The sequence below is a fragment of the Desmodus rotundus genome, chromosome 12 (assembly GCF_022682495.2).
Source record: "Desmodus rotundus isolate HL8 chromosome 12, HLdesRot8A.1, whole genome shotgun sequence".
Lineage (NCBI taxonomy): Eukaryota > Metazoa > Chordata > Mammalia > Chiroptera > Phyllostomidae > Desmodus > Desmodus rotundus.
In genome coordinates, this window is record NC_071398.1 from 18,396,593 (window position 1) to 18,424,370 (window position 27,778).

Sequence of the window (27,778 nt, forward strand, 5' to 3'; positions counted from 1 at the left end):
ACCACAGGATATGCTTATTTTTAATGTTTAAAGATACTTATAAAGTGCATACCATAAAGATTCTACCAGTTTTACCAGTAATAATTAAGGAAGTTTATTTCCCCATACTCTGTATATTTTTCAATCTGATGGATGGAAAAAAAAACAAGTTTTCTCATTACAACTTTTATTTCTTTTAATTCTAAGAGGTGTGGCTTGGCTTCTTCAGAAAGCAGACTCTGAAACAGATTAGCACACAGGAAATTTTTGGAGAGAGCTCTAGGTACCAATACCTGTGAAACAAAGGGGACAAATCAGGGTGGGGCAGAGGGGAAAGTTGAACTACGATGCAGTCTCAACAAAGCTCAGCCGATTCCATGGGAAGCTCTGGGGCTAGATGGTCCTTCAGAGTGGTCCTAAATTGGGAGGAAGGGAGCTGGTCTTTATACCTCCATGTTGATCAGTTGTTGGATGTGAGCTGTCCCCAGGGAGAGGGAAAAGTCGTCTTCTGCCCCAAGTAGTAGATGATGCCTTGCTGAAGGGAGTTTGGGAGGCTCATCACAGTGCCCACCACACTAACAAAGTATTGGTTAGCACTGTTCATGTGGGTTTCTGTTTTAGGAATTACTTGTTTAAATCCTTAACCTGTTTTTATTGGGTTGTTAGTCCTTTTTTTGTATTGATTTATAGGAGGTTCTTAATATATTACAGGTAATAATGCTTTATGACATGTATTACAAATATTTTCTCCCAGTTGGTAGTTTTTCATTTTATTAATGGTATTTTTCGCCATACAGACATTTGTAATCTTTGTGGACTTGAAACTCCATCCTTCTTTATAGATTGTAGGTTGTATGTCTTACTCGAGGAAGGCTTTCTCTACCCCGAAGATTGCAAAAGATTGTCTTATATTTTCTTTTAGTTCTTTTGTAATTTTATATTTTTATGTTTTTATCTGTAGTCCATCTGGAAATTTTATTTATTTATTATTTATTTCTCATGTATACATAATGAGATAAAGCTATAATTTTATGATTATCAAATGAGTCTCCAGTTGTCCCAAATCTACTTATTGAATATCCCGTCCTTGCCCTACAATGAAGTGCCAGCCCAGTATAGTGACCAGGTCTTCTGTCCTCATGGCTCTTTCTGACACTTTATTTCCTTTTATCTCTTGCCAGTTCCTGCACCAGGGTAAAAGTTATTTAGTGACCAAAAAAAGTGACATATATTTTGATAGCTCCTTTTAGGGCAGGTCCTAATTCTCTGTTCCTTGGCCATTTTTGTACATCTTTTCTACGTAAAATTTAGATTTATGTTGACCTAATTTCAAATTATATCTTAATTTGGGGGAAATTAGCATACCCTATAGAACATCACATGCTTCCACTTTAGTAGATTTTCTTTTGTATTGTTCAGGAAGGTTTTATACTTTTCTTTATATATCTCACCTATTTCCTGCTATGTTTATTTCTAGATATATTACAGTTTTATTGGTTGTATGAATGAGATCTTTTATACACTTATTTTTTTATTAATTATTACTGATGTAGAGGAAAATTCTTATTCTGCCACCTTATTGAGCTCTCATCAGATTTTCAGTTGACTCTCTTGGATTTCTCCAAATTGCTTTCCTTTTCAACATTTGTACAACTTATTCTTCTTTTCTTCTTCTTTTTTTTTTTTTTTGTATATTGAGTTCTACATGATTTATTTATTTTTTTAATTTTATTGTATTTTTTCCTTTGCCATTTAACCTCCTTGTACTCCCTCCCCCCTGCGATCACCACACTGTTTGTGTCCAAGACTCATGTCCAAAAGTCCTTTTTCCTTTTTGCTGAATCCCTCCACCCCCTAAACCTCACCCCACCAATAGCTGTCATCCTGCTCTCTATCTACGGGTCTATCTCTATTTTGCTGTTAGTTCAGTTTGTTCATTAGATTCCACTATAAGTGAAATCATGCGGTATTTGTCTTTCCCTGAATGGCTTATTTCACTTAATATAATGTTCTCCAGGTCCATCCATACTGTTGCAAAGGGTAAAATTTTCTTTTTTACAGTTGAGTAGTATTCCATTATGTAAATGTCCCATAGTTGTTTTATCCACTCATTTACTGATGGACACTTGGACTGCTTTCAAATTTTGGTGATTGTAAATAATGTTGCAATGAACACAGGGGTGCTTATGTTCTCTCAAATTAATGTTTTGGGTTCCTTCGGATATATTCCCAGAAGTCGGATTGCTGGGTCAAAAGGCAGATCCATTTTTAATTTTTTGAGGTATCTCCCTACTGCTTTCCACAGTGGTTGCACCTGTCTGCATTCCCACCAACAGGACAAAACAGTGCCCTTTTCTCTGTATCCTCGCCAGCACTTGTTGTTTGTGAATTTATTGATGATAGTCATTCTGACAGGTATGAAGTGATATCTCATTGTGGTTTTAATTTGCATTTCTCTGATGGTTAATGATGTTTAGCATCTTTGCCTATGTCTATTGGCCATCTGTATGTCCTCTTTGAGTAAGTGTCTAGTCAGAACCTTTGCCCATTTTTTAATTGGGTTGTTTGATTTTTTAGTGTCGAGTTTTGTAAGTTCTTTATACATTTGGATATTAACCCCTTATCAGATGTATTGGTGAATATGGTCTCCCATTCTGTGGGTTGTCTTTTATTTTGTTGATGATCTCCTTTGCTGTACAAAAACTTTTTAGTTTGTTATAGTCCCATTTGTTTATTTTTTTTTCTTTTGTTTCCCTTGCCTGGGGAGATATATTTGATAAAATATTGCTACGAGCAATGTCTGAGATTTACTGCCTATATTTTTTCTAGGATTTTTATGTTTTCAGGTCTAATATTTGAATCTTTAATCCATTTTGAATTTACTTTTGTGTGTGGTGTAAGAAGGTGGTCTAGTTTTATTTTTCTGAATGTATCTGTTCAATTTTACCAACACCATTTAATGAATAAACAATCTTTAGCCCATTGTATGTTCTTGCTTCCTCTGTCAAATTATTAATTGGCTAAAAGGTGTGGATTTATTTCTGGGCTCTCTATTCTGTTCTATTGATCTATGTGTCTGTTTTTATGCCAGTACAATGCTGTTTTGATTACTATGGCCTTATAGTATAGTCTGATATTAGGTAATGTGATTTCTCTAACTTTGTTCTTCTTTTTCAGAATCGCTGTTGCTATGCTTATTTTTCATCTTACTTCACTGACCAGGACCTCTAGAACGTTATAAAATTGTAGCATCCTTGCCTTGATACATACTTTAAATTAAATATTTTATAGTATTTTACCATTAAATATACTGTCTGTTCTTGGCAGCTTGTCAATATCTTTTTTCAAGTTGAAAGTGTGACTGTCTATACAATGATTTTACCAGGAATGCATGTTGAATTTAATCTGAAGTTTTTTTTAGCATCTTTCAAGGTAACTATAGAGTTTTTTCCTTTAATGAAGTGGGTTACACTAATAGATTTTCATTTATAGAATAATCCTTAGTTCCTGGATTCAATCCTACTTGATCATGACATTATTTTAATAATAATGTGATACATCATTATATTATAATCAACTGCTATACTAAATTTGTTAAAATTTTATTTTTTGCATCTATTTTCAGAAATAAGATTAGTTTGATGTTTTCAAATTTTGTGCTCTTATATCATTAGAGCCTAGACTATGCTGCCCTAATATTAGTTAGAAAGCTTTTATTTTTCTAACTCTCTAGAACTGTTTATATAACATATAAATGTATATTTCCTTAAGATTACAAATAAAACCAACTTTTCTCATTATTCAGCAGTTATGCTCCACCTCTTCTGCATTTTTATATTTTTCCTTTTGTTATAATAATTCCCTGTTAATTCCTTCAGAAAGAATTGTGAGTGGTAAAGTTTCTCAATATTTCCATGTCTGAATAAGATTTATTTTACCATCATTCTTTAATGCTAGTTTGGCTGGGTATACAAATTTTCAAAAGCACCTGCCTTTAAATCATTGAAGATATAACTGTGTTGTCTTTTAGCATGCAGTGTTAAAAAGGAATTTTTAGATCTCAGTCTGTCATTTTTTTTAAGTTACCTGTTTTGTCTTTGAATTCTGGAAATTTTTAGGCTCAGGCCTTTTTAATTTATTTTTCATTAAGCCTCTCAGCACTTAACTGATCCTTTGAATTTGAAAGTGTACATTTTTCTGCAACTCAGGAAATTTTGCTGGTTACTTTAAATTAATTTTTATTTTCAATCCTTTAGTATTACAGAAGTATTAGGAACTGTAGATTGCTTCTTCCTGTTTCTTAACTTTTCTACTGTTTTTCACTCTTCTGCCCACTTACCCACTAAGTTATTTATAAGAACATTATTTATGGTCAATTTTAGACTTCTGACTCACCCTCCTAGAGCTTGCTCATGGGCAGCTTTCATGCTCAGTGAACATGAACTATTTCTGACTTTGCCCAAAAAAGCCTAGTTAGGGAAATCAGTTTAACGGAGAAAGGACCTACCATATGAACTAGAACTCTTTGCTCTTTTGTTGATTATTTGCATCAGTTCACCCTATTATTAGTACAGACCAATCAGCAGGTAATAATCTTCATGTGTGATTTCAGACGATCTGGGAAAAGACATTTAAAAAATGGTTCTAGGAGAATGGGCATACACAAATTGGTGAGAATGTCAATTGGTACAATTTCTTAGAAGAACAATTGTGTAATATCTACCAAAGTTTTAAGTATGTCCTAGCAGTCCTACTTCTATTAATTTAATCTATACCTATACCAGAAAGGGAATTCAGAGGTTTATATGCCAAAATATTCAGGTTCATATTAGGAAAAAGAAACTGGACAACAACCTACCATATTTTGCCATGTACAACATGCACTTGTTTGCCCAAATTTTTCAGGGAAAAATAAGGATGCATATTATCCATGGGTAGTACTAATTCCGTATCTACATAAATGTTTTTAATTCTTTTATTTATGTTTATGCATTAAAAGTATAATTCTAGAAAACAACAATGATATCTGTATGCAAAAGAATACTCTGGAATACGATAATCAGTTTTGTTAATCAATATAAATAAATAAAAAATTGAATTAAAACAGATGTTTTCCCTGAAAGTTTGGGCAAAAAACGTGGATGTACATTATAAATGGCAAAACACGGTATATTCCCATTAGTAGGAGACTAAAAACACATTTTAAAGGAATTTAACAAAACAAAATAGAAGCACATGTACTTACGTGGATAAATTTCTAAGACATCTTGTTAAGTGAAAAAAATCTATTTTTAAGTTTTTAAAAGACAACATAATATCTGCACTCTACAGTTTCATTTGTATGTATGTAAATATATAGATAAAGTTCCAGGAGGCTATGCGCAAATGATCATCTCTGGAGAACGCAGTGAGTATAGGATTAGAGGAGGTGTTCAAAGAGAAATTATAGAATTGCAAATTTTAAAAACATACTATATATCTGTATTGTTCAGTTTGAAATTAATTTTAAAAGAAGATTGATCTACAAGCAACAAGGTGGAAAATATCCTAAATAAACTGTCAGGTGAAAACATAATTTACAATAGTGTGTAGAAGACTTTCATTTGTGTAGGCAAAAAATTCGGGGGTTATATACCACATATATTTCTGAAAAGATACCCAAAAGACTGGTAACAAGGACTGTGAAGGAGGAGGGGACCTGAGAGCCAGGTGGAAGAAGACTGACTTTTCATTATTCTCTCATGAACTGTTTAAACTTTATAACATGTGTAGACACTTGTTGATTTTTCTTTTGTTAAGAAACTTATGATTCACATATATGAGCATAAGTTTTAGAGTATAGGTCTAGAGATTTTTCATGATCACAGCATTCTTAATACAATAATTATAAACAAAACCACCCACTATTTTTAAATATCCCAGGAACCTGAGAGCAAGGGTGATCATTCAAAGGTGCGTATATACACTTCTCCCTGCGTGATTCAAGAGCACCAAGAAACCCTGAAACGACTGTCTGAAGTCTGGCAAAAGGTCTCTGAACAGGATGATCTGATCCAGGAACTTCGGAATAAGCTAGCCTGCAGTAATGCTTTGGTAAGTGCCTACTTCTAGAACACTTTTCTGAGACCCAAAAGAGAAAAGAAAGGGGTGTTAAAGAGTCACCTAAAGTAATCTTTTTTACCAAAACTCCTCAATGTCTTAAATAAACTTGCCTCTGCCTTTTATTTTATTTATATTCTCCATGGTATGCAACCTCCCCACCACACTTAGTTCAAGATTGTAAAGAGACGTAAAGTCTTTCATACAACATAATCTAAGTGCCCATCAATAGGGAAAGGGTTAAAGAGATATGGGTATATTGCGGAATAATATGCAGCTAAACAAATGGATTAAGCCGCTCTATAAGGGCTACATGGAAGAATGCTTGTGTTATATTGTTGAGAATAAGTCGCAGAATCTTATGTGTAGTTCCACTTTTGTTTTTCAGTGCCTTTAATCATGATATAGAAGTATAAACTGGAAATTACCAATTGTGTCCCCTTCCCCTTAGGGGAAATGAAAGAGGGAAGAATAAATGGAGAGGGAATTTTTAATTCTTGTTACCAATGCTTGGGTTTTATTTGAATTATTCTCAATAAACAACAAAAATTTCAACTTCCAGCCAAGATGGAGGCATAGGTAGATATACATTACCTCCTCACACAAGCAAAAGAGGGACAACAACAAATTTAAAAACAAAAACTAACCAGAACTGCCAGAAAATTAAACTGTATGGAAGTTCGACAATAAAGGAGTTAAAGAAGAAACATTCATCTAGACCAGTAGGAGGGGCAGAAACAGGCAGCCAGGGCAGAGAGGATGTGTGGCACAGCAGCAGCTGGAGAACTTGGCAAGCGAGGGAGAGGCTGGTAGTCCCACATTTGCATGCGGATAAACTGGGAGGAACAATTGGGGAGTGAGACTGTGCCATCCAGGGTTCCAGCACAGGAAGAGAAAGCCACAAAAACCTCTGGCTATAAAAACCTGTGGGGGTTGTGGTGGCAGGAAAAACTCCCAGCCTCATAGGAGAGTTAGTTAGAGAGACCCACAGGGTTCTAGAACGTACACAAACCCACCCACCCAGGAATCAGCACCAAGAGGGCCCAATTTGCTTGTGGGTGGGGGCAAGGTGACTGAAAGCTGAGAAAGTGTCATTGTTCCCTGCCAGACCCCTCCCCCACATACAGCACCACAAGTAGTGACATGGGTTTCACCCCCTGGTGAATACATAAGGCTCCACCCCTTACAATGTAACAGGTGCACCAAGGCAAAGAAATATGGCCCAAATGAAAGAACAGATCAAAACTCCAAAAACAGAACTAAGGGATGAAGAAATAGCCAGCCTATCAGGTGCAGAGTTCAAAACACTGGCAATCAGGATGCTCACAGAAATGGTTGAGTATGGTTGCAAAATAGAGGAAAAAGTGAAGGCTATGAAAAGTGAAATAAAGAAAAATATACAGGGAACCAACAGTGAAGGGGAGGAAACAGGGGCTCAAATCAATGGTTTGGACCAGCAGAAAGAAAGAAACATTCAACGAGAACAGAATAAAGAAACAAGAATTCAAAAAAATGAGGAGAGGCTTAGGAACTTCCATTTAAACGTTCCAACATCTGAATCATAGGGGTGCCAGAAGGAGAAGAGGAAGAGCAAGAAATTGAAAACTTATTTGAACAAATAATGAAGGAGAACTTCCCCAATCTGGCAAAGGAAATAGACTTCCAGGAATCCAAGAAGCTCAGAGAGTCCCAAAGAAGCTGGACCCAAGGAGGAACACACCAAGGCACATCATAATTACATTACCCAAGGTTAAAGATAAGGAGAGATTCTTAAAAGCAGCAAGAGAAAAGGAGACAGTTACCTATAAAGGAGTTCCCATAAGACTACCAGCTGATTTCTCAAAAGAAACCTTGCAGGCAAGAAGGGGCTGGAAAGAAGTATTTCAAGTCATCAAAGGCAAAGACCTACATCCAAGATGACTCTATCCAGCAAAGCTTTCATTTAGAATGGAAGGGCAGATAAAGTGCTTCCCAGATAAGGTAAAGGAGTTCACCATCACCAAGCCCTTATTATATGAAATGTTAAAGGGACTTATCTAAGAAAAAGCAGATCAAAAATACAAACAGTAAAATGACAACAAACCCACAACTATCAACAACTGACCCTAAAAAAAAAAAAAAAAAAAAAAAAAAAAAAAAAAAAAAACTAAGCAAACAACTAGAACAGGAAGAGAATCACAGAAATGGAGATCACATGGAGGAATATTAGCAAGGTGGGGGGTGGGGGAGGATGTGGGAAAAGGTACAGGGAAGAAGAAGCATAGATGGTAGGTACAAAATAGACAGAGGGAGGTTAAGAATGGTGAGGGACAAATACCATATGATCTCACCTTTAACTGGAACATAATCAACAAAAGAAAAAAAGCAAACAAAATATAACCGGAGACATTGAAGTTAAGAACAATCTAACAATAGCCCGAGGGGAGGGGGGAAGGGACAGTAGGGAGAAGGGTTTTCAGGAACTACTATAAAGGACACATGGACAAAACCAATGGGGAGGGTGGAAGCTGAGGAGGGAGGTGGTTTGGCTGGGGTGGGGTAGAGGGGTGGGGAGAAAATTCAAATAACTGTAATTGAACAACAATAAAATAATAATAAAATTATGTACGACCCATGGCCATGAACTAAGGAAGGGGGGAATGCTGGTGGGAGGGGGGTGTAGAGCAGAGGGGAGTAAAGGAGAGAAAAAGTGGGAGAACTATAAAAGCATAATCAATAAAATATACTTTTTAAATTTTTTCATGTTTTTTAATTTAAAAAATATACATACACATTTGCTCATTCCATAAACAACTTCCCTCTTTAATTCTTGAACTTTGAACCACATCTTCTGGTAGATTAAATGCATCTTCCCCAATTTCACAGCCTCCAAAGAACCTTCATCTGCTAACAAACTGGACCATACGGAGGTTCAGGAGGGAGTCCAAAATGTGTCCACTGACAAACTCAAGACAAATCATTGTCTATGCCCTATTGAACCTTGGTGTAAGATTCAGAACATAATTCCTTCCTCACACCAACCGCACAGGAAGTGTGTGATTAATTATATAATGTTAAGAAAGGCTTAGGATGATAAAAGGAACACCCTGCTACAATAGTAGTAGGGATAAACACATTACATTGATCGTGCAGCATAACTGACCTGTGCTCAATTGCAGGTTCTAGAGCGTGAAGAGGCTTTGATAAAATTACAAGCAGACTTTGCTTCTTATACAGCCACCCACCGGCATCCTCCTAGCTCCTCAGAAGACTGTGAAGACATCAAAAAGGTAGGAAAACTTTTGCTTATTTGTGCCTGGTGGGTCATGCCAATTTGGGTTTGATTCTGGGTTTTCCTGCTTATTTTAATTTTTATATTTTATATCTGTGTAGCCTTGGTTGGCCCTGCCTCATGGATATTGTATATAATGTATCCAAATCCCAACAAACGTGTCTGCCAGCATTAGATTTTGGAATTGACTTTTGGAATTGCTCCTGTCCCTTTACGCAGTTCCAGCAGTGCACCTACTCAAGAAGGAGACTCCTGTTGGCTTGCTGGATTCAGAAGGACCATTCCAGCCTTCTAGTTTCTGGTTGGAGTTGAAAAGTAGCAAATTTAGGGAAGATTATTAATTCAAATTCATTCACTTTTTTGAAAACGTGATGTTATCAAAATTTGAAGGCATCTCAAAAGTTGATTCTTATAATGTATAAGCATTTAAGCTATGTAAACTAATTGCAAGATTTGACCAACCAGTAGTCAAGACCAGCTTAGGTCCTCTCCCAGGTGAGTCAGGCCTGAACCTGAGGTACAAGGCAAAGCCGGCCACATGAGGCCATGCTGTGGGCATATGAGGGCAGCCTACTGATGCTGAAATAGGAACAACAGAGGTGGCAGAGAGAGCAAACAGCACCTATAGCTCTCCAAGGGGTTCTTTAGCAGAGGAGCAAACTCTTTCTCATCCCAGAAAGTTTGAATGAATGAGGGATCAATATTGAACTTTGGGGTTTCCTCCGTGGATATCTGTCAATATTTATTTTAAAGGTCAGTTCCATGTTACTCACATCCTGACCTACAGCAAGATCTCATAACACTCCTTTTTCATTTTTGTCTGAAAAACGTCTTTATTTCTCCCTTACTATTTCATTTTTATAGCGGTTAAAAAAACACACGACATTAAATTTACCATCTTAACCACTTTTAAGTGTATAGCTCATCCATGTTAACTATATTAACATAGATGTGTAACAAATCTCTAGAACTTTTTCATCTTGCAAAACTGAAACTATATCCACTAAACACTAATTCTTCTTTTAACACACTATTCTAAAAAAGTGATACAGACTTTCCCAAGAAACAGAATATACCTTCCCCTGCCATTTTTGTATACCCTATCCAAAGCCTTCATGTTAGCTTGATATTCTATTAGGAATGGAACCACTTACATCTCGGTTAATACCAGCAGTCCTCTCCCTCCTCCACTGGCCTGGTGTACACTGGGCCTGTGAGTCCCTGCAGTGCCCACCTGAGTCATGTAGCAACCGCCCTGTATTTCTCCAGCTGTCCCATCTTCATACCACACTCACTGTCAACACTGAAATCACATAACTAGCTCCTCCCAGCCTCCCTTGATGCCCAGACACCTAATTGCTCCTCCTTGGCCATGGGTTCATGCTCTTGCCTTCTCTTGGTTACAGCCCATTTCCCTCTCCTTCAGGGCAGAAGCCAAAGTTCTTGCCAAGGGACTACAAGCCATGACTGGCCCAACTTCCTCACCTCATCTCCTGCTACTCTCCTCTTCACTCGCTCCACTGTAAACACATGGCCTCTTCCACATTCCCTCTCTGGGGCCTTGTCACTGGCTACAAAGCTCTCTCCTCAGATACCTCCAGCAAGTCCCTGCATAGAGGCCACCTTCTTAATGAGGCCAACCAATCCATCCCATTTAATATTGCAACCCCACATACCTGCCCCTGCTCCATCAACTCCACTCCCCTCTTACTGTTCTGTTTCTTCCACAGCAATTATCAAATTTTAACATTTTCTACTGTATAAGTCACTACTTATTATGCTCTTTGTCTCACCCCACCAAAAGGTCAACTCCATGGGGACAAGGATTTATGTCTGCATTGTTTGCAGCACTTACGACAGTCCTTGGCACACAGTAGGCGCTCCATTAATGACATTGATTATTGCAGGGAAGAAGAAGTGGCTTCTTTTGTTCACATTCAATGTGAGTGTGAGAAGTCCGCCATGTCCGGTTGTTTTTTTTTTATTTTTTTAATGGCTATGTAATTGACAGACCATAAAATACCCCATTTACAGTGTACAATCAGTGGCTTTTAGTATATTCACAGAGTTGGGTAACATCACCACTAATTCCAGAACATTTCATCACTCCAAAAAGAAACTCATATCCATGAGGAGTCACTCCCCGTTCCCCCACCCCCCACCGCCACCCCTAGCAACCACTAGTCAACTGTCCACTCTACGGATTTGCCTGCTCTGGACATTCAGAATTTTGGAAAGCATTCTTCCCCCTTGTTCTCACCCTGCCTGCCCTGCTCTCCTTCTGTCTGCCCAGATCTTGAAACATCTACAGGAGCAGAAGGACAGCCAGTGCCTGCATGTGGAGGAATACCAGAACCTCGTGAAGGACTTGCGCATGGAGCTCGAGGCTGTGTCGGAACAAAAGAAAAATATCATGAAGGGTACACCGTGGGCTGGTGGTTGTGGCACAGAGGGGCAGGGGTCCAGAAGGAAGGTGGAACCTGCCTCTAAGCACAAGTACTCTGTGTTGTGCCACTGTAGAAATGATGAAGTTGGAGCTGGACCTGCACGGGCTGCGGGAGGAGACATCTGCCCATTTGGAGAGGAAGGAGAAGGAGACCATGATCCTGCAGCACCGGCTGCAGGAGCTGCAGTCGCAGTTCACTGAGACCCAAAAGCTGGGTTTGAAGAAAGACACGGTAATGCGGTAAGGCCAGGTGCTCTCCAGTTGGAACTGCCAATAAGGCAGGTGTGAGGCCGGCGTTGGCCAGATGGAGCAGGTTTGGCAGTTCTGCACCCACTGTGATAGCTTGGAGAGCATCAACATCTGGGCAACAGGACTGTGGGCTCTTGAGGCCCAGAGATGATTCTAAGTACTTACCTCTTTGGTAGTTCTCATAGCATGTAATAAATAAATAAAATAGCACGATCCAGGAACCTTAATAGATATGTTGACTCTAGAAGAGGTTTTTTCCCCAGCCCTGCAAGGTAGAGAGTTGGGACACACTGGTGTTGTCCCCTTATGCTTTTGTTCATGGTTGATAGTGGAAAGATACTACAAAATAATGTGTAGTCCTGGCTGGTGTGGCTCAGTGGATTGCGTGCCAGCCTGCGAACCAAAGGGTTGCTGGTTCGATTCCCAGTCAGGACACATGCCTGGGTTGCAGGCCAGGTCCCCAGTAGGGGGCGCATGAGAGGCAACCACACATTGATGTTTCTCTCCCTCTCTTTCTCCTTCTCTGCCCCCTCTCTAAAAATAAATTAATTAAATCTTTAAAAATAATAATGTGTAGCCTTATTAAGAATATGAAGTGATCATGATATCACAGGTGATTTTATGCTACATGGTATATTTTTAATGTATTTGACCTGTTGGATTTAGATTAATCAAGAATAAAATCTTTTTTGTGAATGATAAATTATCCGTTACGGGGAAAAAAAAGAATATGAAGTGAATTTCAACTTTAAAAATTACAAGTATCTTAGCATATGCAAATCAGGCAGTTTGAAAATATCAACGGAGCCATGTACTGGAAGGTCTGCAGTTGCCGACATAAATGAAGGTCCTGGGAAAGCTTGGGAATGAGACCAAGGACAGAAGGGCTGTGAAACTAATGCAAGCTTTTGCAGGCAGTACTATCCAACTCTAAATTTTTCATCAGAGCTAGTAGAAGTAATCCAATTGGTTGACTGACTGGTCATTCCCACCTCCTATTTCAAGGTACAGAGGTGATCCATCTGTCAAAACAGAGGCAGTTGAAGAAGATGTCAACATGCAGCAAGGAGTCTGAATAAACAGCTCTGAGTCATTCATATATTCATCCAACAAATATTTTTGAGCTCCTAAGATATGCCAAGCACTGTTCTAGGCACTACGAATATTACAGAATTGTACACCTGAAACATAAAATTTTATTAACCAATGGTCACCCCAATAAATTTAATTTTTAAAAAACATTTTTAAAAGAATATAATAAAACATGCAATATCCCCACTCTCATAGAGCCTACATTCTAGTGTGGGCAGACAGATAATGAATAACAAAATTAATGTGTCATACAATGTCAGATACTGATAAATCCCTAAGATAGCTTCGTGGCTGTTTTACACAGGTTGGTCAGGGAGGCCTCTTTGACAAGGTGACATTTGGGAAGAGTTTTGAAGTAAGGGAGCTACCCAGGCAAAGGTCTTGAGGAAGAATATTCCAGGCAGAGGGAATAGCAAGTACAAAAGCCCTCTGGTAGGAGTCCACGTCGAGTGTTCCAGGAGACCAACTGAAGCAGAGAGGGATGGGGTAGCCAAGGATCAGATCCAGAGCGTCCTGGGAGGCCTTTCTCTAAGTGAGGTGTAGCCAGTGGAGGGTTTTGAGCAGCGGTATACAAGATCTGTCTTGCGATTTTAGAGGCCCCCCTCTGGCTGCTGCTGTGAGAACAGGCTGAGGGGAGGCAGGAGCACTGTAGGAGGCTATTGCAATATCCAGGCAAGAGAAGGAAGGGGCTGTAAGAGGACTCAGAACCATCTCTAGCTGACTGCCCTGCCTCTGTTCAAGTCTTTATTAGCATTGACACTTTGCTTTCCTCAGCTCCTCCAAGAGAAAGATGAAATGCTGCACGAGCTAGAGAAGGAACTGACACAGGTTCAGACAACCCTCCTGAAAAAAGACATGGAGTTGGAGAAGCAGCAACTAATGACAACAGAACTCGAAATCGCCATCCAGGAAGTGAATCAGGATAAAAGCAAGGAGGAGTATGGGGCCCTGCGAGCCGAGATCCAGAGGCTGAAGGACCATCTCGAAGATGCCCAACAGCAGCAGAAGCTGGCTGGTGAGGGCCCAGCAAGCACTGTCCCCACCACACTTCTGACACATGGTGCTAGAGCAGCCCTTTTCTCTCTGTAAACAGCCACCCCCCACCTCCGTCTCCCCACTTTCTCACTTCAAATCTTCCCATGATCTCATCTCACATCTCAGCAGTTATGACCACCTCTTGCACTCCTCCACTCACCCTCAACCTCACCATCCCTCTGGAACCTTCACCACATAGCAGGTGCTCAGTTTGGGAAAGCGAACTGCCCACTGTTCCCTCAGCAGTTCCGACAGAGATCCTCTCCCTTCTCTGCCACGGGGAGGGCAGGGCTCTGTACTTTGTTTCTTTACCCCACATTCCTCCCCATCTTCTACAGAACCTTTGTCACACATTTTATCTCTCCCTTCCAGGTTTTTTACACTCTCCTCTTTTTTCCTTCCAAAAGTTCTCTACTGCACAGCTTACAACTATGGGTTGCGTCCTTGTTCCTCTGCTAACACTGCTTTCTTGGAGGTCACCAATAACTTCTTGCCCTGGACACGGGGCAATGAAAGTGTTCTGGAATTAGATGTTGGTGATGGTTGCTCACCTTTGTGAGTATGCCAGAAACCACTGAACTGTACACTTTCAAGTTCTGTTGTCATTAGCTGCTGCTTCTCCAACTCCATCTCTTTTTTGGGAGGGTTGTCTTAATCTGTGCCAGTGTCTTCTCTAGCTCATACAGCATTTCATCTTTCTCTTTATTTTACATGGTATAGAAATGTGGGGGAAAAGTAAAAGTTCTAAAGCCTGGCTCCCTCCCTTACCCTCCTCTGACTGTGTATCTATGCTGTCAGCCACCATATCATACAAGTGCTTCTTAACTGTGGAGACACAAGTCCCAGAAGTATCATTGTTTCTCTCTGTTCTGATAGAATCATTCATCCCTAAGACTCTGCCCTCCTCCTTTTCTCATCCCCATCTACACTCATTCTTCAGTGAGCACCTCCCCTCCTCGGAGCTGCATTTCCTTGCAGATGACTCTAAAGCCTGGAGCCCTGGTCCTGATTTCATACCTGTGGTCAGTCTTGGCTTTAGAGACTTCCTGTACCTGGGCAACCCACCTTCCCCTCTAACGCAACATCCCCAAAATTGAACCTATTCTCTTCCCTGCATCAAAAATTTTTCTCTTCCTTCTTACAAGGTCTATAATTATTTGCATAGCGACACCACCTTTCTTCCAGTGTTCCAGGCTGAAAAACTGGAGAGGAGAGCAATGTTTAAACTAGAAATGATGGTAGAAACCACTGGATGCGGGGATACAGTGGGCTTAGAGAAACTCCAGTAAGCAACTCCTTTGGGTGTTTTTCCCGCGTACCCAATGAAGGCAAGGACACAGACTAAATGATATCGTAGGAATTCTTCCTCCATTCTAATTTATTCCAGTGTTCTTAAAGCACTCTTTCCTTTATGTCAGGTCCCCACTCAAGAGCCCACAGAATCAACTCCAGACCTCTCAGGCATTCGTAGTCCTTCAAATCCTCCTCTAGTCCATGCACTTACTTAGCTCTGTCTCCCAGAACTCCTATCTAGGTTTCTTTCCAATTAAACCCATCTCTTCCCATCTTCTTCTCACCTGACTTCCCTATTCCCTTACCAGGCATTTACTCTAGCAGTCCCTGCATCTAGAATTCCCTTCTTCTAAGGTGTAGCTCAGCCCCTTTTCCTCTGTGAGTCCAACTCCAACTGTTCTTACATTGATCTTGCCTCCTGAGTTGACCGTCATTGCAAGTTTAACAGCACCGTGGTCTCTATATCAAATGGGCCAGTATGGCTCCCTCACTAGACTCTAAACTCTAGAAGGGTCAGGATGTGCCCCTAATGACTGGATGAGTTGCATAAGGTACACTGAGCAATTGCTATCAATTTGTTTAATTTTAATCGAGAAGGAGACCACAGCTGGAGGGTAGTTGAAGACAGATAATTTAACAGAGCTCCTTAGGAGTGATAATGAATTGAAGAGAAATGAGGACAGATTGGAAATTGAAGTAGGTCACACAATAAAGGAACAGACTTTTTAACTGGCCTAATTCGAGAGTCTGATCTTCACACATACTCCCTTCTCACATGGTCATGCCCCTAGCTCGTCTCCTGTCTTCTGCAGCTCAGCAAGCAGCCCAGTACAAAGAAGAGGCCTGTATCACAAAGAACACCCTGGAGGATTCCCAGAGGAAACTGCAAAGCTGCATTCTCTCAGAGAAACAGAAGGCAGACACCATCCAGGAGCTGCAGAGAGAACTTCAGAAGCTGCAGAAGGATTCCTTGATGGCTGAAGAGGAACTTACACCCAACAGGTACTACAGGTTCACTTCCAGAGAGAGCCTTTCTCCCTATGAGCCAGTCAGGACATTATGGGCATCTGCCCGGGACTGGGATAGCAAGCCCCGTGAGGCTAGCTCATAGTCCACCAACATAGACACCGAAGTCCATCCTCCTATTGTTGCCATTTTGCTTTAGGAAACGGATAGAGGAGCTGACATCAGAACTCTCTGAGGTCCGGAGGAAGCTTGAAAATTCAGACAAGGAAAAGAAGCAGCTTCAGAAGACAGTGAATGAGCAGGATATGAAACTGAATGAACTGCGAGATCATTTAAAACTCATTCAACACCAGGTATGAAGGGCAAATAGGCAGCCAGCTCAAGCATTTGCTCTGCTTAATAGTAAATATATTTGTCTTTATTTGGAAAGATGCCACCACCAATCCATGATGAACAGATTGTTCGGAATTTGTGTTTGAATGCAAAGCCAGCCAGTCAGCTCCAGTTCGTACTGCCGATAATAAGCATTTTCAAGGGCTAAGCTTAAAAAGAGTCAAGGGACAATGTGGTTTTTTCTGGGATTCAAAAGCTACCCTTGTCAATTAATTTAAAGTCTTTGACCTCTGAATTATTCTTTTTATGTTTTTCTCAGATTTTTTAAACTTTATTCAAAAGGGTTTTATGTGGAAAGATTTGGTAAGTGGGACAGAATGTCGATGCTGTTGGAACTGGATCTGTAAATACAACAAATTGGTATATCTAAATGAACAAATTAAAAATCTGGGGCAATGTTGCTGAACATCAGAGGGGACTTTTTTATCACACATGCTAAATAACCAAGGAGTTGCCCTCATATTTATGTCAGCTATTCTCTGGGTACAATTGTCTGAGTTTGTTTCTCCAAAAATATACAGTCCAAGGTCTTTCAGTTCAGTCTTTATGTTCTCAGCACAGGGAGCTAGCCTCCACCAAAAGCACTCTAGAAGAGGAGCTTAAGGAAGTAACAACGTTACTAGAGGAGAAACGGGAACAGTTGAAAAAGAGCAAAGAACAGGAGAAGCTGCGGGAGGTAGAGATTGAGTCATTGCAACAGGAAGAAAGAAAGAAAGAAAAGACGGTGAGAAGGAGAATCTTGGAACAGTCGGAGTCATAAATACAGGACCAAACCTGAGCCCAGGCAGACCTGGTGGGATACAGAGACTGTGGGTGCTCAGATCTCAGGAGAGGAGGGAGGGAAGGTGGGAAAGGCAAGCGGGGAGAAGAGAGGAGGCCTAAGATAACACAGGGTGCAGAATGGAGCTGTGGGTGTGGGAAGGAGGAATGGGGTTCTAAAGGAGTCTGAGGGTGACAGCTCTTTTGTGGGCTTTGTTCTTTAACTGGGGAACAGTCAAAAGAAACATTGCGAAATTTGGAGGAAGAAAATGAGAATCTCAAAACACAGTTGAAGCAACATTCTACACAACTAGAGTCCTCTCTCAACAAATACAACACCTCCCAGAAAGTCATCCAAGAGCTGAATAAAGAGGTGAGTAGACAGAAACCCCAAGGAGGTGAGAAACTTGAACCCTGTGTCCCTTGACCTGAAATCGGCTCCTAGCTCTTCCCCCACCACAGAAATGCTGGGCCCATGTGCATCCTGTGATACCTGCAGCTCCTCTCCCCTCCTTCAAGTGGGGTACCCCTTCAGTATCCAGTTGCTCACCTGAAGAACTGTTCCTTCCGCATGTGGAAGGTCTTAAAAACATCTGGTGAAGCTCCCAGACTATTTGGGCTTTGGCATCAAGTCCTCCAATGTTGCATCTGACACCAGAGTTGAGTGAATCCACTGTCTGGGGCAATTTGCTGAGGAACACTTCAAAAAATAATACCAAAATGGGGTGGAAGGGGAGATGGCTGTTTTTCATTACACAATAAAGGTGACAGAAAGGAGTAAATGCATCTAACATATGTGAGGCACTGTGCTTGAGTTCCGTCATCATTTATTGGTTGTCTACATAAGTCCTTTACATGCCTTCCATCTGCTTTACTCCCAAGAAGACATACGTTACTATGATCCTCAGTTTACTGAAAAAAGAAAGGCTACAGCTTAAAGTGACTGATTAGTAAGGATGGGATGGACCAGCATTTGAACATGGTTCATCTGAGTCTAACATCAAACCTCTTTCCCCTTCTTCACGAATGGCAGTGTTTTCCCCAGCTGAATACATTCCATCTTTCTGGGCAAGAAACAAATTGAGCATCATAATAGGTGATCTCTTGGGTTACAAATGAGAAACCAGCAGCTCTGATTCCTTCACAATTAAAAAAAAAAAAAGTTAATCCTAAAATGCTATGACTATTCTAAGAATAGCTCTGCCAAATAGAATTTTCTGCAAGACAGAAACTTCTAAATTACAGCTGTCTAATACTGTATCCACTAGCCATGTGCGGCTATTGAGTGCTTGGAATATGGCTTAGTTCACTCAGAACTGAATTTATAATTTTAACATTAACTAATTTTAGTTTTATTTAAAAGTAAATAGCCTCATGTGGCTAGTGTCTACCATATTAGATAGCAGAGAAACTCATGTCTCTGGAGGTTTTTCCTCCAGAGATACAAATCTCTACTGTCATCCAGAGTTGAGTTCTAAGTCACTCAGATCCTCAAGGAACCTCTCTGCAAAAAAGGAGTACTACCTGAGTATTTAATAGAGGTTTGTCATTACATTTGCCAAAAGAAAGAAAGTCATGTAAATGTGGAAGTAAAAGCACTAAGTTCAGAATTCCTTTGGTGGGAATCAGGAGGCTGGAGGGTTTTATGTGCGTGTAAACATGTTCCACTTTTTAAAAGCATGCCCCACCTAGCTAGTGTGGCTCAGTGGGTTGAGTGCCAGCCTACAAACCAAAGGATTGCCAATTTGATTCCCAGTCATGGCACATGCCTGGGTTGCGGGCCAGATCTCCAGTAGGAGGCACATGACAGAAAACCACACATTGATGTTTCTCTCCCTGTCTTTCTCCCTCCCTTCCTCTCTCTAAATATAAATAAATAAAATCTTTAAAAAATTAAGTGTGCCCCAATTATGAATCAATTGAAATAGCCATTAGAAAGAGGCTTAGTTTTTGCATTCTAAAACATATTTTTATTTCATCAATATTCTATATCTCAATTTAAAAATTTCCCATCTGAAATCAAGGCAATATATATGGACATTCTTTTCACCTCCTTGATTCTAAGATGGTTTCTACCACATTTTATAATTAACTACTGTTAATAGAAAGCTAACTTATTTTTGTATATTTGGAAATTTTACTAAACCCACTTATAAGCAGTAATAGTTTTTTAGTTGCTCCTCATGGATTTTCTAGGTTATGGTTAGATCATTTGCAAGCAACAATTTTCTAAACCTTTGTACTATTTTATTTTTCTTGCCTTATTGCATTAGACAGTACCTACAGTAGCATCCTTTTCCTGCTTTTAATATTAATGGAATTCATGTTTTATTATGATTCCCTGTAGTGTGGTGAATAAAATTAATTGATCCTAATTTGGGCCCACCCTGTATTCCAAGTATAAATGCTCATTGTGTATCATGTACCACTCTTTCAGTCACTCCTTGGAACATTCTAAGAAGTAAAATAATGCCAATATGACTATAACATAGTAATCAAGGAGGATATTGGTATAGATGAGAGTAGAGAAATATGTAGGGGCAAACATTATAGACTGTTAAGAAATTTTGTTTTATTCTAGGAACAATCAGATATTGAGGAAATTTCCTCAGGTGCAGGGGAGGTGATTCGATCTGACTTAAGTTTTCAAAATATAACTTTGATGTGTTGAATTGAATTGGGGAGAGGGGTAGGTGTGGAAGTGAGAAAACCAGTTGGGAGACTGTTGCTATCTAAGCTAGAGTTGTGTCAGTAAAGACAGAAGATAGCATTCAGGATGTGTTTTGGCAATAGAATTGGTCAGACTAACTGACAAAATGAATGTGAGAGAAAGTAAGGAATCAAGGATGGCTTAGTGTAACTCACCTATAAAATCATCTGGGTCTACTGCCTTTGGCAAGGAGAGAATAGACCTTTATGAGAACTTTTATTAAAACTCCTTGATTCTGTGTAAAACTATATGTATAGATTTTTTAGTATCTTTTTCCAAGATAAACCACTCATGCTTGAGAAATTTAAGATAAACCTTCCATTTTAGCTTCTAGCATCATTGTGACTTTTTTTACCACCCTTATTTTTAGTATCTCATTTCTATGATGACATTTCTCCATTCAAACACCAATTATCAAGCACCTACGGTGAACTGTGATTTTTCCCATGACTCCCCTGGTTTACTGTGCAGACCCGGTTGACTCCATGTTTTTCAGAAGTCTCCAGAAACAGCGTACTTTTATTCCCAGAAGACCAAATTATTAGGATTAGTTTCACCCCCACCCCAGACATGTAAATATAGGGGCAGAAATATACTAATTCCTAAGGTCAAAGATACTCAAAATTCCATTTGAAAAAATAATAAACTTCAAGCACTGAGCAGTTACTGAAGAAAACCCAAAAGAGTATGTTACTGTGTGTGTGGCCTCATGGAGAATGCAGGTATAACAGGGTACCAAAAGACAGAAGTAAAGTATATGAATTTCTAAGGTCTCCCTCCTGCTTCCAGACTTAGGTGTACATCTCTATCCTGTACCTAAAGTATATAACAAGATGGCTGGTTACTTAGCATCTTCATGATCATAACTCACAGCCATGTAGTATTTATACTTAGAAAGCCCTTTTTACATCTCATTTGATCAGCACAAAATCTGTATGAAGCAGTCGAAAGTATCCCGATTTGCAGAAGAAACTGAGACTCCAGAGATTAAGTAAATGACAGAACCAGAACCTCAACACAGATCCTCTAACTCCACATCTCAATTCCTTTTAACTAGCACGAATACTCATTACTAAGTTTAAGACACACACTTTAGTTTTTAAATACTGTTCTGCCAAAACTATGGGTTTAATGCATCTCTGATTCCAAACATTGCCCAATGCAATATTTCACTCGGTCCAAAAAAATTATTTAATATTAACTGAGCACCTGTTATGTGCCATGCCCTGAGCTGTAAGTGGTGGGATAGAGCGATGAAGAAAGCATGCACAGCCCACCTTTCGTGGTGCAACAAATCTGATGGATAATGTCAAGAACAAAGTGAGGCATCATGCACACAACTGAGATACTGCAGCACATCTCCCAGCCTGGAACTGGATTCCAGATCTTTATCAAAGGCTGCAGAGTCTGCGAAAGGGACTTCCCATGTACTTGACACATCATGACCAGTACTTCCAGTAGTCCTTGTATTTGGGGGAGATGGAACTAGAAGGGGAACTGGGGGGAGAGGACAGCAGAAAAGCCTGGAAAGGCAGCTCTTCCTTTTACAACAATGGGGTGGAGTTGGAGCATTATCACATACGGGAAGGAGAGCCCAGCAGTGCTTGTCCACTTCCTGTAGACACTCAGAATGCCTCTATAACCATAAACCTTGACAGTGATATTCCCCCTCCCTGAAGGTTGCCTTTCAGAAGGAGGCCTTAGCGAGTCTGCAGACCCAGCTAGACAAGGCTATGCAGAAAGAGAAGCACTATCTCCAGACCATGGTCAGTAAAGAAGCCTATGAGGAATTATCCCGGAAGTCAGCTGCCTGCCAAGATGACCTGACACAAGCTCTTGAAAAGGTGGGCCACGTTGTATATCTCCAGGGTGGTCTGGGGACAAAGAAATAAATGTACTAGCAGTGGGAGGGGCATAGGAGTCCATTTCCTACACTACTGGCTGCCACCAATGCTGTCTGCAAACCCTTGCATGAGCTGGATGTCTGTCCAGAGAAGGCCTGCTGCTTCTTAATGAGGGTTTTGGGGAGGGCTGGGGGGAGCAAAGGTGGAGGCCAGATCTAACAGATCTTTCTGCCCATGGGTGATCCCTGGGGGAAGGTTTTCACAAAGCCTGGATTATCAGGGAGATTCTTGCCCCTTCCCTGTGCTGATCATTTCTGGCAGATAAGTTTATAGGACTAAAAAGAGAGGAAATAGGGGAGGGAACGTGCATGGGAAGGCAGAAAACCAACTACTGTCATTTCCCACCATCTCTGGGACACTAGGAAAGTGACAGGGTGTCTATGCCGCCCTGAGCAGAGGACAGGGAGGAATCGGAACCTTTCTACATTCAAAGCTCAGCGGAGAAGGCCAAAGGGTCTGACACCCACCCTCATCCCCTTTGTCTTTACCTAAAGCTCAATCATACGATATCAGAGACCAAGAGCCTGCATCGAAGCTTGGCGCAGGCCCAAGATAGGAAAGTTCAGCTGGAAGGAGAAATTATGGCTTATGAGGAGAGGATGAAAAAACTCAACATGGAATTAAAAAAACTTCAAGGCTTCCATCAGGAGAGTGAGCTAGAGGTGAGGGGCATTCTGGGGCTCAGGCTGTCTTCCTGTTCCAGGTCCCCAAGGTCACCTCTAGCACCCAGAACTATTTAGCCACTGAACCATTCCCTTTGGCTAATGGGTTCCCTCCCCTTGCTTGGCCCTGTGAGCTTAAGGCAAAGAAGCAACACTCAGAGCTTGGATGCCCTCTGCTGGCCACTGGAAATAAAATACCCCCTAAGAATCTGAAAGATGAGAAAGCCCTCTGGAGTCAGGACAGCAAGCTGGGGTCTCCTCCTCACTTTGCACTTCTGAGCAGGTACATGTCTTTGACAAGAAACTGGAGGAGATGAGCTGCCAAGTGCTGCAATGGCAGAAGCAGCACCAGAGTGACCTCAAGATGCTGGCTGCTAAAGAAGAGCAGCTCCGGGCCTTCCAGGAGGAAATGGCCACCCTGAAAGAGAGCCTCCTAGCTGATGAGAAGGAGGTAGGTACTCCTCGGCTTCTGGTCACTCCTTCCCAGTCCCTGCCAGCACATCACACAACCACCTGGATGCCAGACAGCACTTGGCGGGGGTAGAAGTGACTGGGAACAAGGAAAGGACACCTGTTCTATTCCGTACAAAGAAGGGTCTAGGTGCTCTAGGCCCATAGCACCTGCCTGAACCCAAACATCTTCCTGTCAGGCACACCAGTCACCCCTGACTCTCATAATCCGCTAGGCAGTTCCCCACCAAGCCCATCCTAGCCCTTTTACTCACTGCTGTAGAATCAGCTAAGAGACCTCAGGTGTGCCCCGTGCCCAGCACCCTGAGCCATGAAATTCATGGCAGGAAGCCACAGGGTACCTTGGGGTGGCCATAGAGCCTTTGCTCTAGTTAGAAAAAAGGCATCTCCTCAAGATATTTTTTTCTCCCATATTGAAAAATTGGCTTAACATACTGCTCTTTTAGAACAAGCCACTTCAGTTAATGCCTTTGGCCTGAAAATCATTCCTGTAAATATACAAATCTACTCTGTCTCTACATAAACACTGCCTGCTCAGAGGTGTCACCGTGTGGGTGCAACCTGCCCTGCTGGAGGCGGAGTCCTGCTGTGGCAGTTCCAGCTCTGGCCTTGGGGTTGGACAGCAGAGTCAGTGTTTCTTCTCCCAGGAGGAGAGAAGAGGCCTGAATCAGGAGTAGGGAGCTGACAGGCGTGTGCTCCCACCCCTTACTGTCCCATTTTCTTCTTGTACCAAAGACCTGTTGCCTGCCCCGGCGGTCTGCGTCTAAAGACCCCTGTAGGCTGCACCGAGAGAATGATAAGATTATGACCAACATGGAGCAATGGGCCAAAGATCAGAAGTAAGTAAGGAAGAAAAAAGTAAAGCAGGGTCCCAAGGCCTGGGCTGAACTGAGGGACCCATACATGTGCCAAAGAATAGTATCATACAGAGCCCTTCTGGGAAGCTGATCCGGTCCCAGCACACACCCAAGAGTTGGGGATGAGCTAGAAAGCCCAGCTGACTTAGAAATGGAGTAGCTCTCCCAACTTGGTGTCTGGTTTCACTGCCTGGATCCCTGGAACTCACCTGGGATCACAGGGAATTTACACAGGAGTTGAGTATGGAGAGTCCTCTTAATGGCCAGGTGGCAGGAGGCTCCAACTCTGGGGACTGGGTAATGAGCAGAGGCTTGGGGCCCAGCAGAAGCCCTGCTGAGAACACCCATTGTCCCATTTAGCCAGCCCGTGGTCTTGCTCACAGGGGTCTGGGAACTCTTTTTCTCTTATGGATTTTATTACAGGATCGCCAATGAGCAATTAGGAAACAAGCTCCGTGAACAGGTCAAATATATTGCCAAGCTGACTGGTGAAAAGGAGTAAGTCATCCCACACCACCCTGGCTGTTGCTTGGGCCCTAAGGCAAAGGGTCAGCCAGGAGCCAGGGTGGCTTTATCACTGAATGCATGCAAAGACCCCAGGAAAGGCCTGGGGCTTTGGAAAAACTCCACATCCTATCTGCATCTGTGTGACCTTGGACATATCACTTCACCTCTTTGGGCCATAACTCCCTCAACAACAATGCAAGGGCGTTGATGGTCTCCATGTGCCTTCCCACTGTCAGTTTCTGTGATTCCCAGAGGTCATGGGCACTGAAAGCAGACTGTATTAGTTAAGGTAGGGGCCAAGCTGCTCTAACAAAGATCTCCAAATGAAGGAACATCTCTAGGAGGTGAGAGGTCAAGGTTGGTGGGGTTCCTCTGTCCCACGTGGTCATTTGGGGACCTCATTCCTTCCATTTGTTGCTCTACCCTGCCCTGTGGCCTTCTTCCCTTTCATGGTCAAAGCTGGGTCAGCAGAGAACGTGGTAGGAGAGGACTGTTGGAAGTTCAGGAATAGAGGCAACGATACGGATGTTTAAAACTGAGATGTCAAAGGCAGTGTCGCAAGCCTTTGTGGTCAAAGGCAGATGTCACAAGCTCCAGGGCAGTGCTTCCCAGTCTTCTGTCAGAGAACACTTAGAAAATGACCACATTCGTTTGGCACGCTGGGAGGGTCTGGGATGGGGTTGCTTTGACAAAGTTGACCCATCAGCGGCTGCTCCATCCCCTGCACCAAGGGTGGAGGTATCTCAGCACACCTAGGGCCCACCCACGGAAAGCTCAGTTCCGGGTTTTGACCTAGAGAGGGGTGGCTGAGTTGAAAGCAAGGACAAGATCGTTGGAATAGGGAGGTAGGAACAGAGAGACCATTGGGGATGCTGACAGGAGTGGGCCAGTGAGAGGGGCAGCGAGCCAGGGAAGTGGGGCTTGCCAAGGACCCCACCTGCAAGCCCAGGACACATGGAATGTGGTGACGACTTGAGGGTTGACAAAGGAAAGGGTGTCTTCAACTCTGGCCAGGTTTATGGAGAACAGGAGGGCAAAGCATATGACCAGAGGAGGATGAATACTTTATTTGATTTTCTTTAGGAAAAAGAAAACATGAAAGTTTTTACTAGGACAAAAATACTTTCTGAAAGGGTTCAATTAAAAGAAAAATTGTCAGAATCTGAGGGTAACAGAGAACTTCATGGCTTTTTCTTACATTGTGCCAAGTTCCAAGTAGTTCTGTTTCATTTTTTAGTGGGCCGGAGCCTTTTTGAAGGAAAGCCATCTTTGAATAATAACAATAACTCCACTAATATTTATTACGTGCATGTGAGGTACTATTCTAAGTGCTTTACAGGTATTAACTTATTTAATCTCCATAAGACCTCACCAGTTAGGTGCAGTTATAACCCCCATTTATGGATGAGAACAGAGGAAATCAAGGGCCAGATAATTTGCCCGTGGTCTCAAAACTAGTAAGTGGCAGAGCCAGCATTCCAACTCAGGAAGTTTGATTCCAGAGCCACTGTCCCCACTGCCCTCAACGTTGATTTGGAGAAATACAACTATTGATGCGAATAGCTGCTGCTGGTTCAGCCACAGGGATATGCTGTGGTATCTTCCCCCGTGCATACATCACAGCCACTGTTTTCTCATCTGTAAAATGGGGATAAGTTACTTGCCCAAGCTCTCAACAGAGCTGGGCCCCCGTGCTTTCCATCTTTCAGCAAAGGGATGTGAAAGAACTTGAACTTTAGCATCAGAGCCGGGTGAGAGTGTTTCGGAGGCACGGCCATGAGAAACTGAGCACTTGTGATCAGAGTCATTTGTAACAGCCTTCTGGCTCTTCAATCACATTTCCATCATTCGCCAAACTCACTTGTCCCCATCTAAAAATGAGAAAACAGAGCCAGAGCTGAGATGACTTAGTGGGTCAGGAGACAACCCCGACCCCAGGTCTGGGCCTCTTCCAGGGAACACACATAGGCATCCCTTTCCACAAAAACATGCGCTAGCCCTGGAAGGAACCAGACGTCCATGGCCCTCCTTTTTGTGGATCCTTCATCTGTCCTTTCCAGTGGGGAACCATTGGCTGGAGCATACCACACACCCACCAGCCCTTCCCTCTCCCTCCTCAGCCACCTCCACAATGTAATGGTCCACCTGCAACAGGAAAACAAGAAGCTGAAGAGCGAGATAGAGGAGACGAAGCTGAAATCAGGGCACCCAAGGTTGTGCACCAAAGCCCTGGGCCCAAGCAAAACAGAGCCCACACAAAGGGGGAAATTGTGTGGCACCTTAGGTTGGAGGGGGACCACCCGGGACATGAGCCAAAGAGTGGATGTCACCAAGTTTTTCAGGATTCCCCACTGTTCAGGTATGTCTGCCATTTGTCTTTTTTTACTTACTATGATGTTGTCTTAGTCCCACAGGTCAAAAAAATGACAGCCTGATGGTATTTTTCAAGAGATCACTGGATTGGAAATTCAAATAGAGAAAACAGATCTTTTTCTTAATGACTCAGGACCAGAGATCACTGTTTCCTTGGCTATAGACAAGATGTGTTGCTCTAAGAATCTTGGCTGATACCCGAATGCCTCATATCTCAGATCTATCCCTTACCCTGACCAGTCCCCTTTGGGAATAGTAAGGACCAAAGGCGAATGGGCAGACTAGGCATCTTCCTCCTGGCATGTGTTCTGGACACCCCCAAAAAAGCGGCCTGTCCCCTGCATAGCCTGGGTTCACAGCTACCTGTCCTGCCACACAGACTCCATGTTACACCAGGAGGAAGCCACAGTGCAACAGAGCCGCCTGGCCACAGGCCAGTCCTTGAGGAATCACCTCATTAATTTCTCCTCAAATCAAGACTGTCACTTCCTCCCTGTTCCCTGAGGTTCCTCATATTGCTAGACTCAGCACCTTGCCCTGAGCATCATTTCCACACGTGTTTTTCAGAGGACAGTGAGTTCCCAGCCCTCTCTTGACCTGGATCAGCGCTCACAGGAACATGTCAAAGTCCCAGCCTATTTTGCAATATGCTAACGTTTTATTGGGTTTTGTCTACTTCCTGCAGTGGAGTGAGCCTTGGAACCATAGGACC

The 27,778-nt window shown here is 42.0% G+C and overlaps 1 protein-coding gene across 1 annotated transcript in view; it reads left to right on the forward strand.

Annotated features, from left to right (window-relative positions):
• PMFBP1 (polyamine modulated factor 1 binding protein 1) overlaps window positions 1–27,570 on the forward strand; it is a 48,697-nt gene extending 21,127 nt beyond the window's left edge. Inside the window, exons 5-20 of the mRNA XM_024556256.2 lie at window positions 5,902–6,072; window positions 9,237–9,347; window positions 11,643–11,769; window positions 11,870–12,027; window positions 13,911–14,151; window positions 16,277–16,466; window positions 16,630–16,783; window positions 17,380–17,547; window positions 17,818–17,955; window positions 21,972–22,136; window positions 22,691–22,858; window positions 23,142–23,309; window positions 24,065–24,168; window positions 24,610–24,684; window positions 26,814–27,052; window positions 27,446–27,570. Coding sequence (XP_024412024.2) covers window positions 5,902–6,072; window positions 9,237–9,347; window positions 11,643–11,769; window positions 11,870–12,027; window positions 13,911–14,151; window positions 16,277–16,466; window positions 16,630–16,783; window positions 17,380–17,547; window positions 17,818–17,955; window positions 21,972–22,136; window positions 22,691–22,858; window positions 23,142–23,309; window positions 24,065–24,168; window positions 24,610–24,684; window positions 26,814–27,052; window positions 27,446–27,570 — 2,502 coding nt within the window. The remainder of the gene's footprint in view (window positions 1–5,901; window positions 6,073–9,236; window positions 9,348–11,642; window positions 11,770–11,869; window positions 12,028–13,910; window positions 14,152–16,276; window positions 16,467–16,629; window positions 16,784–17,379; window positions 17,548–17,817; window positions 17,956–21,971; window positions 22,137–22,690; window positions 22,859–23,141; window positions 23,310–24,064; window positions 24,169–24,609; window positions 24,685–26,813; window positions 27,053–27,445) is intronic.
• Window positions 27,571–27,778: the final 208 nt, after the last annotated feature.